The 16,523-nt window shown below is 33.7% G+C and overlaps 1 protein-coding gene across 4 annotated transcripts in view; it reads right to left on the reverse strand.

Annotated features, from left to right (window-relative positions):
- WASHC4 (WASH complex subunit 4) overlaps positions 1-16,523 on the reverse strand; it is a 58,207-nt gene that overhangs the window by 18,092 nt on the left and 23,592 nt on the right. For all 4 annotated transcript variants that reach the window (XM_036891411.2, XM_036891408.2, XM_036891407.2 and 1 more), the window contains exons 15-24: positions 13,658-13,783; positions 11,696-11,803; positions 10,998-11,144; positions 10,800-10,879; positions 9,586-9,691; positions 8,896-9,012; positions 7,596-7,764; positions 7,189-7,343; positions 2,331-2,405; positions 1,958-2,062 (exon numbers count right to left, since the gene is read on the reverse strand). In XM_036891411.2, the coding sequence (XP_036747306.2) occupies positions 1,958-2,062; positions 2,331-2,405; positions 7,189-7,343; positions 7,596-7,764; positions 8,896-9,012; positions 9,586-9,691; positions 10,800-10,879; positions 10,998-11,144; positions 11,696-11,803; positions 13,658-13,783 (1,188 nt within the window). The remainder of the gene's footprint in view (positions 1-1,957; positions 2,063-2,330; positions 2,406-7,188; positions 7,344-7,595; positions 7,765-8,895; positions 9,013-9,585; positions 9,692-10,799; positions 10,880-10,997; positions 11,145-11,695; positions 11,804-13,657; positions 13,784-16,523) is intronic.

The following is a 16,523-nucleotide window of genomic DNA, read 5'->3' on the forward strand; positions in this document are numbered from 1 at the left end:
AAGTGGAAAAAGTTAATATAAAAATTAATTTCAAATCATGTTACTGAATAACAATTATTTATTTTATTTACTTAGAATGTGTAATATCTATTTATTAAGTATCTTATATTTATAAAGTTTAATTTACACAGGACCTAAAACAGTTAAATAAATGAACTTCATTACCCAAGCTTACAGAACTTTAAGCTCCACTTAAATACTTTTATTACACTAAAGGAAAAAAAGAAAAAAATGGAAAATACTCTCATAGTAAGAGCTATACTGAGAATCACAAAACCAGATTCAAAACTCTAGTTTTTAAGTTATAAACCACAGTCAGGTTCTATGTTCCTCCATCTATAAGATTACTTACTACTAACTTACATATCCAGAATGATACTAAAGTAAGGAACATGGTGCTCTTTGAACTTTCCTGAAGCAAGACAGTAAACACTCAATTGCTTATCCATATATTGAGCACTTCCTAAGTGTGCAAGGCAATGTGCCTGCTCTCATGCTAGACATAGTCCTTGTCATCATGAAATTTATATTCTAGCAGGTGTGACAGACATTTTAAACAAGTATATGTTAAATAAGTTCTTAAATCTCAACTGCAATGCTTTCTTAAATGAGATGTATGGGTGCTGACCTAAACTCATAAAACCCTGAAAAAGTAGGATTTGAGCCAAGTAGGCAAAATAATGTAAGATTAATTCTAACCCATTGATGGAAACCCTATATTAATTTTAATCCCCACTACCCTCAAATGTTGTTGTTTTGGCAAATGTATTACCCAATTACAGAAATGGGTGCTTTCTCAGAATGTTTCTTGTGGCTTAAACACAGCTTTTTCTCCATCTCCTTAGTAGTAGTAGTCTTACTTGAAGTGTGGTCTCTTCTTTATCCTTCCCAGTCTTATCAATGGATAACAGCCAGCCTTGATCTTATTTCTGTGCTCACTTTATCACCATCAGACATCAGGAATTTACATTCATTTGTGTGATTACTACATTCCCGGCTAGAGTGTAATCACTATGAGAGCCAGGAAATACCTGTTTTCTTTACCCTACTGCCCACCACAGCACCTAAGACATACAATGCATGTGCATAATTATATCTGTTACGTGAATGAGTGTTTGACAGATGAGGTCAAAGAAGAGTTTATTTATCCCAGAAGACTCAGAAATGATCTCTACAAGGATAACTCCTTATTTTAAATTTGAAACTCTATGTCCCATTTCTATTTTGATAACCACTAAAGCAGAGCTCCAATCACATTACTTAACAGCTCAAATACTTCAATGGCTCCCCCCCAAACTAAAGTGGTTCCTATGTAACTTCCCAGTCATAACTTCTCCCTGCTTCCTCACTTCCCAATATGCTTAGTTCTATTTTTACTATTTAAGCGTTCACATTGTTCTTCCTGCAAGGAGAAATTCAGTGTGCCCTGAAAACCAGGTAAATTCAAACACTTCTCTTTTGCCACAAAAGGAAAACAGCATACAAGTTCAAGTCATTCCCCCCGGTGACTGAATGTCCATTTCTAAGACTCAAAATATTTTTAGTAAATTATTTTTATGGATTATCAAATCATCAGTAAGCCCCCCTGAAAAAAGAACATGGCTTATGTTAAATAAATTTATCAATGATTTGCCTTCAAAAGCTACTTCCAGAAAATACCAGACAGTCCACACAGATTCATGTATTTATGCCGATGTTCTCAAACCTCCAATGCTATATATAATGACCGACACTGTAAGATATTATGAAGTGCCTTTTGCATCACAGTTTCCATCACATCCAACACAATTTTGTGAGACATTTTAATTAAATCAACCAGAAAAATGGAAATTCAGGTGTAATATAAATAAGTAGGAGTGTGTATTTAGCAGAATATTCTATGAGAATACGATTTTCCCAAACCACCAAGTTAAACAGGAATCTTTTACCCACCCAAACCCCCAAAAAAGGTTCTTACTGTTGTATTCATGATTCCTGTGCCATGTGTTCGAATTGAATTAGCAATATGCCGAATATTAATAGTGTTCAAATGTTTGTTATTGCTTGTTCGTTCAATAAAAATCTGCAATGAAACAAATTTCTGCTAAGTAACAACACAATCCATAGCAAACACTGGTCAGTTATCCAAAGAAAATTTCATAATATTTCAGTAAAGATAATTTAATTTGGGAAGTCATTCAAGAAGATAAAACAAAGTAAAGGAATACAGACAAGATGATCTCTAAACAATTATTTTTGCTTTATTTTACTAATTTTCACTTCATTCCCTCTCACAGCCTCCCTATTATATATCCACCCACATTTTTAAAAAATTTCTAAAACCCACTCACCTGATTATTAAGATTATAGAGGTATCGAGACACAAATATATGAATGTTTCTCATAATTTCCAAAACATCCAGGCCCTAAAAACAATCCACACAAAAGTTCTATTAAACATTAGTTTAATAAGACAGTTAAATTTACATCAATATAGTGACTTACTGTTTATATTAAGTTTCCCAATATTTTTAAAGAACAACCATGCAAAAGGTATGACCAAAGGTTAAAAGACCCTTCTGACATGTACGATGAGGACTATTTCACTGGGGAAAGCTAGCTGTTTGTTATCCCTCTTGAGTAGATAGAAATATTTAAGCTTAAAATTTCAAAGACCCATGACTCACAACCATTTCCCCACCATTCTTTTTTAATTTCATTCCTCAGCTCCTTAATTATTATTATTTTTATTAAAATATCATTGATATACAATCTTATGATGGTTTCACATAAACAACACAGTGGTTTCAACAGTCACCCATATTATCAAGTCCTCACCCCCTCCACTGTGGTCAGTCTATCAACATAGTAAGATATTACAGTCATTAATTGTCTTCTCGGTGCTGTACTGCCTCCCCCATGACCTACCTTTACTGTGACTGTGAATTATGGTGCCCCTTAATTCCCTTTTCCCTCCCTCCCCACCATCCCCAACCCCTCTCCTTTGGTGATCACTAGTCCCTTCTCATGTCTCTGAGTCTACTGCTATTTTGTTCCTCTGTTTTGCTTCGTTTTTATACTCCACAAATGAGTGAAATCATTTGGTACTTGTCTTTCTCCACCTGGCTTATTTCACTAAGCATAGTACCCTCTAGATCCATCCATGTTGTTGCAAATGGATTTCTTTTCTTTTTATGGCTGAATAATATTCCATTGTATATGTGTACCACATCGTCTTTATCCATTCATCTACTGATGGACACAGGGTGCTTCCATATCTTGGCTATTGTAAATACTGCAGCAATAAACAAGGGGTGCATATGTCTTTTTGCATCAGGGATCTTGTTTTCTTTGGGTAAATTCCTACAAGTGGAATTCCTGGGTCAAATGGTGTTTCTATTTTTAGTTTTTTGAGGAACCTCCATATTGCTTTCCACAATGGTTGAACTAATTTACATTCCCACCAACAGTGTAGGATGGTTCCCCTTTCTCCACATACTCAAGAGCATTTGTTGTTTCTTGTCTTTCGGATAGTGGCCATCCTAATTGGTGTGAGGTGCTATCTCATTGTGGTTTTAATTTGCATTTCTCTGATGATTAGTGATCTGGAGCATCTTTTCATGTGCCTGTTGGACGTCCTATTTCTTCTTTGGAGAAATCTACAGATCCTCCACCTATTTTCTAATTGGGTTATTTTTTTTTTGGGTGTTGAGACATGTGAGTTCTTTATATATTTTGGATGTTAACCCCTTAGCAGATAAATCATTTACCAATATATTCTCCCATACTATAGGATTCCTTTTTGTTCTGCTGATGGTGTCCTTTGCTGTACAGAAGCTTTTTAGTTTGATGTAGTACCCCTTGATAATTTTTTATTTTGTTTCCTTTGCCCAGGGAAATGTGTTCAAGAAAAAGTTGCTTATGTTTATATTCAAGAGATTTTCCCTGTATTTTCTTCTAAGAGTTTTATGGTTTCATGAATTACACTCAGGTCTTTGATCCATTTTGAGTTTACTTTTGTGTATGAAGTTAGACAATAATCCAATTTCATTCTCTTACATGTAGCTGTCCAGTTTTGCCAACACCACTTGTTGAAGAGGCTGTCATTTCCCCATTGTATATTTATGGCTCCTTTATCATATATGAATTGACCAGATATGTGTGGGTTTATATCTGGGCTTTCTATCCTCTTCTGTTGATCTATGGGTCTGGTCTTTTACCAGTACCAAATTGTTTTCGATTACTGTGGCTTTCTCAGGGAACATAATCCCCCCCCAGCTTTGTGAGCTTTTAGTCAGGGAGCATAATCCTCCCCCCCCCAGCTTTGTTCTTCTTTCTCAGTATTGCTTTGGCTATTTGGGATCGTTGTGTTTCCATATGAATTTCAGACTATTTGCTCTAGTTCATTGAAGAATGTTGTTGGTATTTTGATAGGGATTGCACTGAATCTGTAGACTGCTTTTGGTAGGATGGCCATTTTGAAAACATTCATTGATTCTATTGTTTTATTCTTCTCAATTTTATTTATTTCTGCTCTGATCTTTATTATATCCCTCCTACTCACTTTGGGCATCATCTGTTCTTTTTCTAGTTGCTTTAATTCTGAGTTTAGACTGTTTATTTGGGGTTGCTCTTGTTTGTTGAGTTACACCTATATTACTATATACTTTCCTCTTAGAATTGCCTTCACTGCATCCCAGAGGTTTTGGGCTGTTGAATTGTTGTTTTCATTTGTCTCCATATAGCTTGATCTTTGTTTTAATTTGGTCACTGATCACTGATTATTTAGGAGCATGCTGTTAAGCCTCCATGTGTTTGCAGGCTTTTTTGTTTTGTGTAATTTATTTCTGCCTTTGTGGTCTGAGAAGTTTTTTGGTACAAATTCAATCTTTTTTATTTATTGAGGCTCTTTTTAAGGCCTAGTATGTGATCTATTCTGGAAAACATTCCATGAACACTTGAGAAGAATGTATATACTGCTGCTTTTGGGTGGAATGTTCTATAGTTGTCTATTAGATCCATCTGTTCTAATGTATTGTTCAGTGCTTCTGTTTCCTTACTTATTTCTGTCTGGTTGATCTCTTGATGTAATTTCCTAAAATTAATGTGTTGCATTCTATTTACCCCTTTAATTCTGTTAATATTTGTTTCACATATTTAGGTGCTCTTATATTGGGTGCATAGATATTTATAATGGTTATATCCTCCTGTTGGACTGACTCCTTTATCATTCTGCAATGTCCTCGTTACTTTCTTTGTTTTTGTATATTTTGTCTGATATAAGTACTGCTACTCTTGCTTTTCTCTCCCTATTATCTTTTTCCAACCCTTCATTTTTAGTCTGGGTATGTCTTTGAATTTGAAATGAGTCTCTTGTAGGCAGCATATAGATGGGTCATGTTGTTTTATCTATTCTGCCACTCTATGTCTTTTGATTGGTGCATTTAGTCCATTTCCATTTTAGGTGATTATCGATAGATATGTACTTATTGCCATTGTAGGCTTTAGATTTGTAGTTACCAAAGGTTCAAGGATAGCTTCCTTACAATCTAACAGTTTATCTTAAATCACTGATTACTCTATTTCACAGATAATCTAAAGATACTTTTTGTCCTCCCCTTTTCTTCCTCCTCCTCCATACTTTATATATAGATCACTCTGTGTATCCCTTGACTAACTCTGTGAGTAGGTGATTTAATTTAGTATTTGCTTAGTAATTAATGGGTCTACTACATTTACTGTGGGTTTATTTTCTCTGGTGACAGCTATTTAGCCTTAGGAGCATTTCCATCTAGAGCAGTCCCTTTAACAGATCCTGTAGGAATAGTTTAGTGGTGGTGAATTCCCTCAAATTTTGCTTACCTGGAAATTGTTTAATCCCAGCTTCAAATTTAAATGATAATCTTGCCAGGTAGAGTATTCTTGGTTGGAGGCCCTTCTGTTTCAGTACATTAACTACATCATAACACTCCCTTCTGGCCTGTAAGGTTTCTGCTGAGAAGTCTGCTGATAGCCTGCTGGAATTTCCTTTATAAGTGATCTTTTTTCTCTCTCTGGCTGCTTTCAGTACTCTCTCCTTGTCCTTGATCTTTGCCATTTTAATTATTTTATGTCTTGATCATGTCTTCCTAGGGTTCCTTTTGTTGGGGGATCTTTGAGCTTCCATGACCTGAGTGTCTATTTCCTTCCCCAGATTGGGGAAGTTTTCAACAGTTATTTCCTCAAAGAGAATTTCTATCTATCCCTTTGTCTCTTCTTCTGGTACCCCTATAATGTGAATATTGTTCTGTTTGGATTAATCCCACAGCTCTCATTACTCTTTCATTCCCAGAGATCCTTTTAGGTACAAGTTACCTATCAAGAAATCCATCATTCTTCAGTTATAACTCTAATACCTACTGGTGTCATATTGTTCCACAGCTTTTCTAACTGGGGCCCAAAGTAGCATCACAATACCAATATACTATTTATTTTTGTATCCCTAACCACAGTTCAGTGACTAGCATGCTCTCAGTAAATACTAAATGTACTAATAAATGAATGAAAGGATATACAAACTGATCCTGGAAATGGTCCCTAAATGCATTAGGACAAAGGATAAATTACGACTCTCAAATTTGGAAACTGCATAAATATTTTTTGGTAAATATTTATCTGGATTATCTTAGAATTACATGCAAATTAACCAAAACAAATTTCTGCACTCATGAGATAGTACCATATTGTAAATTAGCTCATTGAATTAGTGAAGCTAAATGTTTCTTTGCACTCCTTCTTTTAAGAATACATTTATAATCATATAAAAATGATTACATTATATTTATATCATATATTTCATATAAACCATTTTTCCTACAGTTTTGAAGTTCATTACATCTAGGTTTACAGTGCTTAACTGGGACCTTGACTAAACTTTTTACAAGTCTTCTGCAGTCACCTCACTACCCAAATGTTGTTGAAAATCTGTTTCTAAATCTATATATATTTCATATGTTCAGCAAAAAGCAAAGTATAAACAGGAAGCCTGTGGTAAATTCTTTCATAAAGCAAATTAGCATTCTTTTTTTTTATTATCAAGTATAAGGTTTTACATAGAAAGTATTTTCTTGAAATATAAACACACGCTTAATAAAAAAGAAAAAGATTTCTCATATAAATACTGTTATCATGCTGTAATCACACTATGCAAAAAAACATTTTACACTATACCTGTTCCAAAGTCTGACTAGGAAGATGTGCCTCTGTCATAACCAATCCATAACGCTGAGTAGCTAAATTTCTCATTTCACTGTAAGTGGCCCAGTCATGAAGAGCTACTGTTGTTAGATTGTAGAAAGTCTTGTCTAGGTAGTGAGTTACATAAGCTATAAAAAAAAAAAAAACAGAAAAACATTGATTCATGAAAATGTAAAAAAGGAAAAGAAACTAAAAAGGAAACACCTTTTCTTTGAACATTAAATTTCTTCCTTTAAAATAAGGGAAATAAAAATGAAGAAACAAAAGGAATTAAAGAATAAATGAACTAACACCAAAAAGATACCCTCAAAGGTTCTTTTTTGTTATTTAGGGGGAACAGATAAAGAATATGACTCTAAGAAGGAAAGCAGAACACTAACCTCGAATGTCAATGAAACGATTGAAAAACCGAATTGGATTCAGAGAGAAAAACAGGGCCAGGTCTTTCATGCCAACTCTGAAAGGGTTTCGGTCATCCAGCTTTAAATGAGTATGCACAGAAAGTCGCAGATCCTTCTCTATTTCTTTGCACAACTTGTCCAGCAAATGCTATTCACAAAAGATTTGATATCTTAATTTTTCAAAATGATATTCCAATTGTACTGTTCCTCTAGGTGTCTGTGCTTTGACCATTAAGAGTTTTACAATCAGTGCAACAATGACAAAATGTGTCAAAAATATGTTTTTAAGAGTCTGAATATGATAAAATATTATTTTTATTGGGAAAGTGAAAATTACTTTGCACTCCACTTTAAACCAATAGTTTTTTTGGCCAGGGAGCAGTTAGTTACAGTCTAAGGTTTTATTTTCATTAATACTTTAACACCCTTGAACAGCGAAAGCTAATGTCTGATGGTTTCATTACAAGGAACATGAATATAAAACATAAAATTTATGGAATCCAGCTACAGAGGAAAGGTCCTGAGAATATGCAAGAAAGGAAACTTAAAAGCTTCCTTGTTATAATCATTAAAAATCACAAAATCCTTCGAGCTAAAGATAATGAAGTTAATGTCTTTTCTTATCTACCATGGAATTCTAAATACTGGCCAAACATGTATCTTATTTTTAAATAAAGTATTTAATAAAAGAAATCATATAAGATTTTTCATAATTTTACCAAACCTGAATAAGGTTTTTACTGTGAAGTTTACTTATTTTTAATTCCTCCCTGTATATAAAAATATTGCTAGATGGAAATTTAATCTTAACAATAGCAGTTTTTATAAAACACATTTCATTAAAACAGGAAAGGATGTACCATATTGCATTTGATTTGTTAAACAAGTAAATATTTTAAATATTAAATGAAATATAGTAAAATTTTGATAGTTGTCTTAAATATATTAACATTAGCAGCACTCAACATTCAAATTAATGTTGCATTTGCAGTCTCCTAATAACAAAACTTTAAATTCAAGTCTACTATTAACTAAAGTAAAAAAAAAAAAAAAAAAAAACGTTGCCAATTCCTAGTCTGGATTTCTATTCAAAATTTAGGAATTAAAGACCAACTTAGCACAATGGTGATACTGTAACTAAAAATCGTTCCTTTGTTCTAGACAGTGATTTATAAATACTAATTTTAAATTAGTGAGTCTGCTTCAATCCAAAAACTTATTCCAAACACAGCATTCCAAATACATGTTTTAAGCTTTTCAATCTCAAATATGATATTACCTCATTTAAAATTTCCATAATTTCCTTGTCATAGCAATCCAGAAGCATTTCATAGGACTCTAAATGCCTTGCATGCATCATAGCAGGCACACAGTCACGTAAAGCACTGAACATGTACTAAAAAGAAAATCAGAATGTACATGAAGTTAGAAAAAAAAGTTCTAATCTAAATAATATTACAAATGTTAATTATCTATCTTGAAAATCTTGATCTGCAGGCTGTTTTTTTAAATATGACTCTTACATTCCAAAATAAGACTCAGATTTTATTCTCTAAAGCATATACTCTTAAGTATACAAAAATACACACTCATTTATCCTTTTCTATCTTGGGCATTCGAATACACTTACTTCCACAAAGATACAGAAAGATCTGAATAATATATACTTTGCTGACAGATAAATATCAGACTATTTTGACATAAACTGAAATCAAGTGAAATGAAAATGATCAGGAATACCATGGGAAAAGTCACATACATTAAGTTTAATTCATTAGTATTCATATAAAATTTAACTAAAGGCTGCATAAATTCTTACCCAATATGCACAGCATTGTTATGTAAAAAACATTAGCTGTCAATTTTAAAATGGTTTATTAAATCAAATAATGTTTTATAACTAATTAGAATGGTACATACAGTGACTAAAAAAATTATGGGTTTATTCTTTTTATTACTCTCTACTTACATGCAATCTTGCTGCATCAATGGCATTTTCATATACATCATCTAAATAAATTGGGAAGACAGCTCGATGCCAGTATAAAAAACAACAGTCACATTGCATTTGAACTCTACAATGTAAAGTACTAATTAGTGGTATCAAAATTGAAGTAGCCCCCAAAGTAATGAAAGAAACATTATATACCATAAGTATACACGCTCATTTTTGCATTCTTTGTATCACTTAACCCAAAATTAGTGCAGAAAAAAACACAAAATAAGTAGTGCCCAAAATGAATAAAGGTAGCAAAACACTCAAATACCTGACACTGTCAATTCTAAACATATGCTTTACTTTTTTAAAACATACTTGAAAACCAATATAGATAACTTTTAAACAGAGCTTAAATTTATTTTCAGTATTACTTGATATGACTAGATGCATGATACTTGTATCACATGCACCATTTCACCTGTCTCAAAGTTTTAGAACCTTTTAAAAAACTGGGACCAAAATTAAAAAGCAGTCACACTTAACCTATCATCTTTGCTAATGACTATTTCACAAAAATGACAATTCAGTATCTTATGATGAAGGCGGCTCAGGATTTCTTCTTTCAAGGACGGAAAGTTAAATGCTACTAACTACAAAAATCTCAAGTTTCTCAGAACAAAAACACTAAGTTGTAAGTGAGCATTAAATGGAAATTGAGCTGTTACTTTAATCTGGCTGAGAATCAAAATTCAGAAGACCTAATTTCCCTTCAAGAAACATACTGCTTACTCAATAAAAAGAAAATGCTGAAGCCACAAGGAACTACAATTATAAATAAGCCTTCCAAAAACAAATTCATCTTAGTGACTGGCAACCAACAATGTAATTCAAAATAAAATTACAGAAGGCTATGTGTGTAGATGAACCTTGTTATATAGCAGCAGTTTTAAAAGCTCGCTAGAAATGCCCATCACAACAAGCCAGACGCTCTAAGGGTACATCCCCTACACACAATACATACATGTTATCCCATGGGGGTTCTTGCAGAAACTACATCCTTATTGTGGAAACAAAGCTAAAGAAATATGATCCCTAGACACAGTCTCATTTTCGTCATGCTAACGGCATTACAAAGAGGAACTAATTGTCTATCTGGCTTGTATTTCTTCTCTTGCTGTGCTAAAAAGAAAATCAATGTTTCTATTAGCCCTTTCTTTTGAGTATCATTACAGATCCCTACTTACCTTTCTCTAAGTTCACTAATAAGGTCCAGCTTTTTCATGACTACTTGAAGTGGGAAGAGTTCTTCATCTTTAAATGTTTTCTATCAGGAAGGGGAAAAGAGGGCAATCAAAGTAAGGACAGGTTTCTTTGGTCAGTAACAAGGAAACCGTGAAATCTCAGAACTCATTTTTATTCCATAATAAGAGGAATACACTTACCATTTGTGTGCCAACGCTCAGTGCCAAAGACACAATAAGCCGTCGTTGTTTTGTGCTTGGTCCATTTAGAGTGTTTTCAGCCAAAACTAGAGCAGAGAGCACATCAAGACGCTGCTCGCTATATTTTTTGTCAGAAATTACTCTTTTCTTAGAAACAAAAGAAAACAGGAAAACAGCAGTTTTATTTCTGAGCCAATAACAAGAGACTCAAGAAAAACTTCTCCATTATTTTTTCCACGATTCAATTAAAAAGAGCTCAGACAAATACTTTCCCTGTTCAGCTTCTTCTAATAGATTATCTCTTAGCACTGTCAGAGACAGTAAATGTATCAGGCATATGTTAAATTTTCCATATTAGGCTTTTTGAGAGGTGTTTCACAAAGGCAGCATAGGAAGATCCTAAAATGTCCATACTAATTTAAAAAGGAAATCAATTTTTAAAAGAGATGCCTCTTTTAAAACTGCAAACAATGTCAGTTGTGTTAAGAGAGGTATGTTAATGTATTAGATGCTGTAAGTTCGCAGTAAGATAACCCTAATCACTCTAAATAAAAATCATAAATTCCCATGGAGATAAATGACCAAGAACATTGTATTTGAAGGAATGGCATAAACAGGCTGAACTAGAATAACACATATAAAGCAACAGAAGATCAAACTAAAAAGATAATTATGTGAGTATATAATAACTTTTATACCTTGGCCACAGAAATAGAGTTAAGAGCCTGATGTTGAAGGTGCTGTGTTATATGTGAAACTGAATCAGCCACAACCATGCTTCTCCTGTGGAACATATGTTCTATTGCCTGAAAAGAATCAGAAGTCATTTCACCAAAATGAATGTATAACTTATAGGCAAAATTACATAATTATCTTTATGACCTTGGGCTAGTTAAGGAATTTGTAAATGAGATGCAAAAAGCACTACCATAAAGGATAAGATTGGTAAATTCAACTATATTAATATTAAGAATTTGTTCATTAAAAGCCACTATAAATAAAATTAAAAGGCAAGCCAATATATGAGGAAAATATCTGCCACAAACAAGGGATTAGTACTCAGAATAAATAAAGAGCCCAAATGAATGAAGCATTTTTTTTTAAAAAGGCAAATAATCCAACCAAAAACTGAACAAAAGACCTGAATAGATTTTTTCATTTAAAAAGAAAAAAACACAGTTAAGAAATATTTGAAAAGATACCATCATTATCAAGATAATGAACATTAAAAATAAAATAATTTACATCCACTAATTTGCAAAATAAAAAGCCCAGTAATACCAATTTTGGCTAGTTGGGGGAACAACTGGAAGTCCATCTAATATATTTTGAAAGGTATATACACTGATGTAACTACTTTGGAAAACAATTTGGCATCATCTTGAAAAGCTGAACAGGTACATAACATAACCCAGCAATCCATTTGGTAGGTATATAATACCTCAGAAAAACTCTTGTACCATTACACCAAGAAACATAGATAAGAGTAGCAAAATTTTTCATAGAAGCAAAAACTAGAAACAACCCAAAAGTCCATCCACAGGAAAGCTACACAGCAATAAAATGCATGAACTACAGCTACTCATCCCAACATGGATAAGGGCAAATACAAAACTTTGATTTTAAAAAAGCCAAGTCAAAGAATACTAAACAATGATTGATTCATAGATTCATTCATGTGTGGTGAACTAAAAAGAAAAACAAGGGAATGATAAACATAAAATGCAGGACAGTGGTTTCCTCTGAAAGAGTAGGATAAGATAACTTACCCTACTAGGATAAGATGTCAGAAAGAGACAACTCAAAGCATTTTGAAAATATAGGTAACATTCTATCTCTTAAATGGTATGGTGGGTTTTTAAGTGTTTATAATTATTTGTTAAAGTTATGCTTATATATTAGATATATATATGCACCTATACATACATACTGCTATATTTATATTTCATAAAAAGTAACTGGCAATAATATATCTTAAAGAAGAAAGGCTAAAAATCCAAAGGCACTATCTCCAATAAAAATCTTTACTTTCTAAGCAAATCTTAAGACCATTATTAACAGAAATTTACTAGCAAATCTTAATTTCAATTTTTATAAAAGTTTAAGTGAGCTCTCCTGCCTACAAGGGGTATTTTTTATTTACACAGTATGCTAAAAAACATTTCACCATATTTCTAGTATTCAAATTGATATTACAGCACCTTCTCTAAATTATAAAATAGTCTCATGTTAACTAGCCTCATGTGCATATGAACAATATAAAATGGATAATTTTGCAATTGTATCTTTTTTAAACTCATGCAAACATGCTTCAAACTTCTATGAGTAAAACTTCACTAATAAGGCTAACATTTCATTTTCCTCCTTTTCTCTCTTTGCTACATGTTAACTTTTAATAAAGCTTAAATATAATGCATTTTATTGTATGTACCTCAATTTAAATTAAACTTTTAAAAAGTTTAAATATATTTGCCATTCATAGAAAAGTTACTCAGAAATTTCTTACAATGGCTAGTTCCTTTATCAAGCTGAGAGATAAATACTCTTTCCCACAATTTTTGATTCTCATAATCAAGAAGCCAAATCTTAAAGAACCATCTCAATTTAACCTTGGGTCAATTCTCAATTATAATAGGAAGGTAAAACAATCTAAAACCTACCTTGAGAAGTTCGATAAGTCTGCACAATGCCTTAACTGAGGTTTTGGTCATTGGCTTTTGCATGGACATGTAGAGATTCATTGTGGTTTTAATAATGGTACTAATACTATATGCATATAAGAAGCCCTGTAAAAATATATATAAAACATTGATTACAATCACAAGAAAAGGCTTCATTTCTTCAGAATTTCATTCTGTTTAATAATTATCCCTCAACTTACTAGTAACTAGTATTTCTAAAGTTCATTTTAAAATCAGCTCTTAAGATTCTAAAATATTCTTCCTTACAAGTTTCAAGGCAGCCCTTAAAAGTTTAACTTACCACATACCAGTAGTTTAGTGCTGTTGAAATTATAGTGTATAATCACAGTTAAAGAATCTTTCCAACAACAAAAACAATCTTCAGAGAAATGATTTGGATGCTAGGAAGGTATCTATTCATCCTTATCTTACTTACCAGACAAGAGGATAAAGACTTCTGTCTTTGGCAGCTTAAGACAAGAGCTTAGGAATCTAAGAACCAAGAATTGAAAAAGAGAAGGAGAAAGACAGCCGCTTTCTATGTATCTCTCAAATACAGACATACAAAGGTATTTCTTCATTCCAAGCCAATTCCCCCTTTCCTTTTCACCTCAGCCAATCCCCACTTCCATCTGCTACCATGTCCCCTGGGTATGTTGATGCTAATCAGTCTTCCTCTCCTTCCAGCCCAATAAGAACAAATTCTCTCCTACCCCTTATTCGTTAAGGAAGCATATAGGTCTTAATGAGGTTTAAACAAAATTTTAGTGCTAGTCAAACCAGGGAACAGTGGAATAAGAAAATGGGAAAAATGATATTACTCCTCAAATATATTTTCATTGAGGCCCAAAAAGGATACAGGAACATGATGGAGAGCCTTTGGGTTTATAAAGAACCAAAAAAAGATATATGCACAGTTTAGAGATGGACCTTAACTATACTATTGTGGATATATCCAAGGAGCTGGAACAGAAGCTATATGGCAGTGCCTCTCCTGTCCTACTATATGTGAGGCAAGTACCCTCCCATCAGTAACAGTGACTCGCTAAAGCAGTGATATTCAGTGCAAGTGGGAGGTAGGAGCTCCTCTCAACCAGCAGTGGCTCTGTGGTGAAGAGATGTGCTAAATTAAGAGAATAAGAAATGAGCGAGAAGGGTTGCATCCTAAGAAAGGTGACCATAAGACCAAAGCTTGGGGCATACATGCAGGAAAGAGCCACAGTCTTACCTTGGCAGCTACAGGACTACCAGACTCTGCCCTAGTGCAGCACTGGGGAAAGTTAAAAAGCAGAAACAAGTGACAGCAAAAGTCTATCTCTAAGACAGGAAGAACAAAGGAGGTATTTTTGGAGGGTAGGGAGGGTAGAACCCATGGGCCAATATCACACCATTCCAAGATGGTCATTATTTTGTGAAGGATATAAATGAAGAATGTATTTTTAAACCTAAATGAGAAGGGGAGAGGTCTGAGGTCTGTTTCTGTTAGTGGCAGAATCATTTGGACCAACCTTCCCTCAGAGAACAACAAGAAAATCTGGGCAAAACATCTTTTAAATTTCTCGGAATGCATCAAGGAGCTACCACGAAAATAAGGAAATCCAAGGCCAAAACCTGGAAGAAGACAAAAACCCAGAGAAGTGAGTCTGGCATCTGAGGCTGCTTTCCCTTAGAGTCATCTGCCCATTCCAAAGGAGGAGAATAAAGACAGAAGCCAAACATATCTTTCAACATCTCACATGAAGGGAAGGGGCATAAAATTAGGAGTTCATGGTCCATCACAGAGAACAGGGGATCCTGGTAAACCACCGAGGGTCTGGGCTTGGATCCTGAAAAACTACTCCCTAAAAAGTAAGGGTAAACTAGATAAACAGCCATCACAGGATTTAGGTCCCACTTAAAATCATCTCAGTATATGACTGGGCTGAGGTCATTTGGATTTAGGTATCCTAGTCTAACTGCGTATCAGAAACAAAGATTAAGTCCTCTCTGGAGGAAGGAAAACAGTATCCAGATCCTCAAATTATTATCTACAGTTGTTCATATACAATGTATGACACTCTAAAAAACAACCAGGTATACAAAGGGATAAGGCAGATCCAAACACAACTGAAACAACAAATAAAGAAATATCCAGATAATGAAGTTATTCGACATGAACTCAAAATAATTATGCTTAATATACTGAAGGAAATAAAATTATTTCAGAAAAGAACTGTAAAACTTTTTAAAAGCTGAAAAAATTAATTAAAATTAAGAACTCAATAGATGGGTTTAACAGTAGATAGACTTAACTGGAGAGAGAATTAAAACAAAAAGAATGAAGAGAACAGAAATAGTATTTGAACCAACATCAACATCCTCTGGAAGAGTCATTCCAGAAGATGATCATCAAAAAACTTCAACAAAGATCCTGGCACTGTTGCAGGTGTAGCTGCACTCATCCCACCGGTTCCTGGACTTGCCACTGGAATGAAGGAGGAGATATCTAAGCTGGCCTGTGCATACAGTAAAACAACAAATTTGACTGGATCTATACTGTCGGAACTCAACCAAGAATTAGGAGAAGTGCAAGTTGCAGTGCTCCAAAATCGTGCAACTATAGACTATCTACTGTTAAAAGAACATATGGGATGTGAACAGTTCCCAGGAATGTGTTGTTTTAATTTGTCTGCTTTTTCTCAAACTATTCAAATTCAGTTAGACAATATTCATCATATCATTGATGAGTTTTCACAAATGCCTAGGGTGCCTAACTGGTTTTCTTGGTTTCACTGGATATGGCTGGTAATTGTAGGTCTGCTTTTGTTATGTAGCTGTATTCCTATTATGTTAATGTGTGTACGCA

The sequence above is a fragment of the Manis pentadactyla genome, chromosome 10 (assembly GCF_030020395.1).
Source record: "Manis pentadactyla isolate mManPen7 chromosome 10, mManPen7.hap1, whole genome shotgun sequence".
Lineage (NCBI taxonomy): Eukaryota > Metazoa > Chordata > Mammalia > Pholidota > Manidae > Manis > Manis pentadactyla.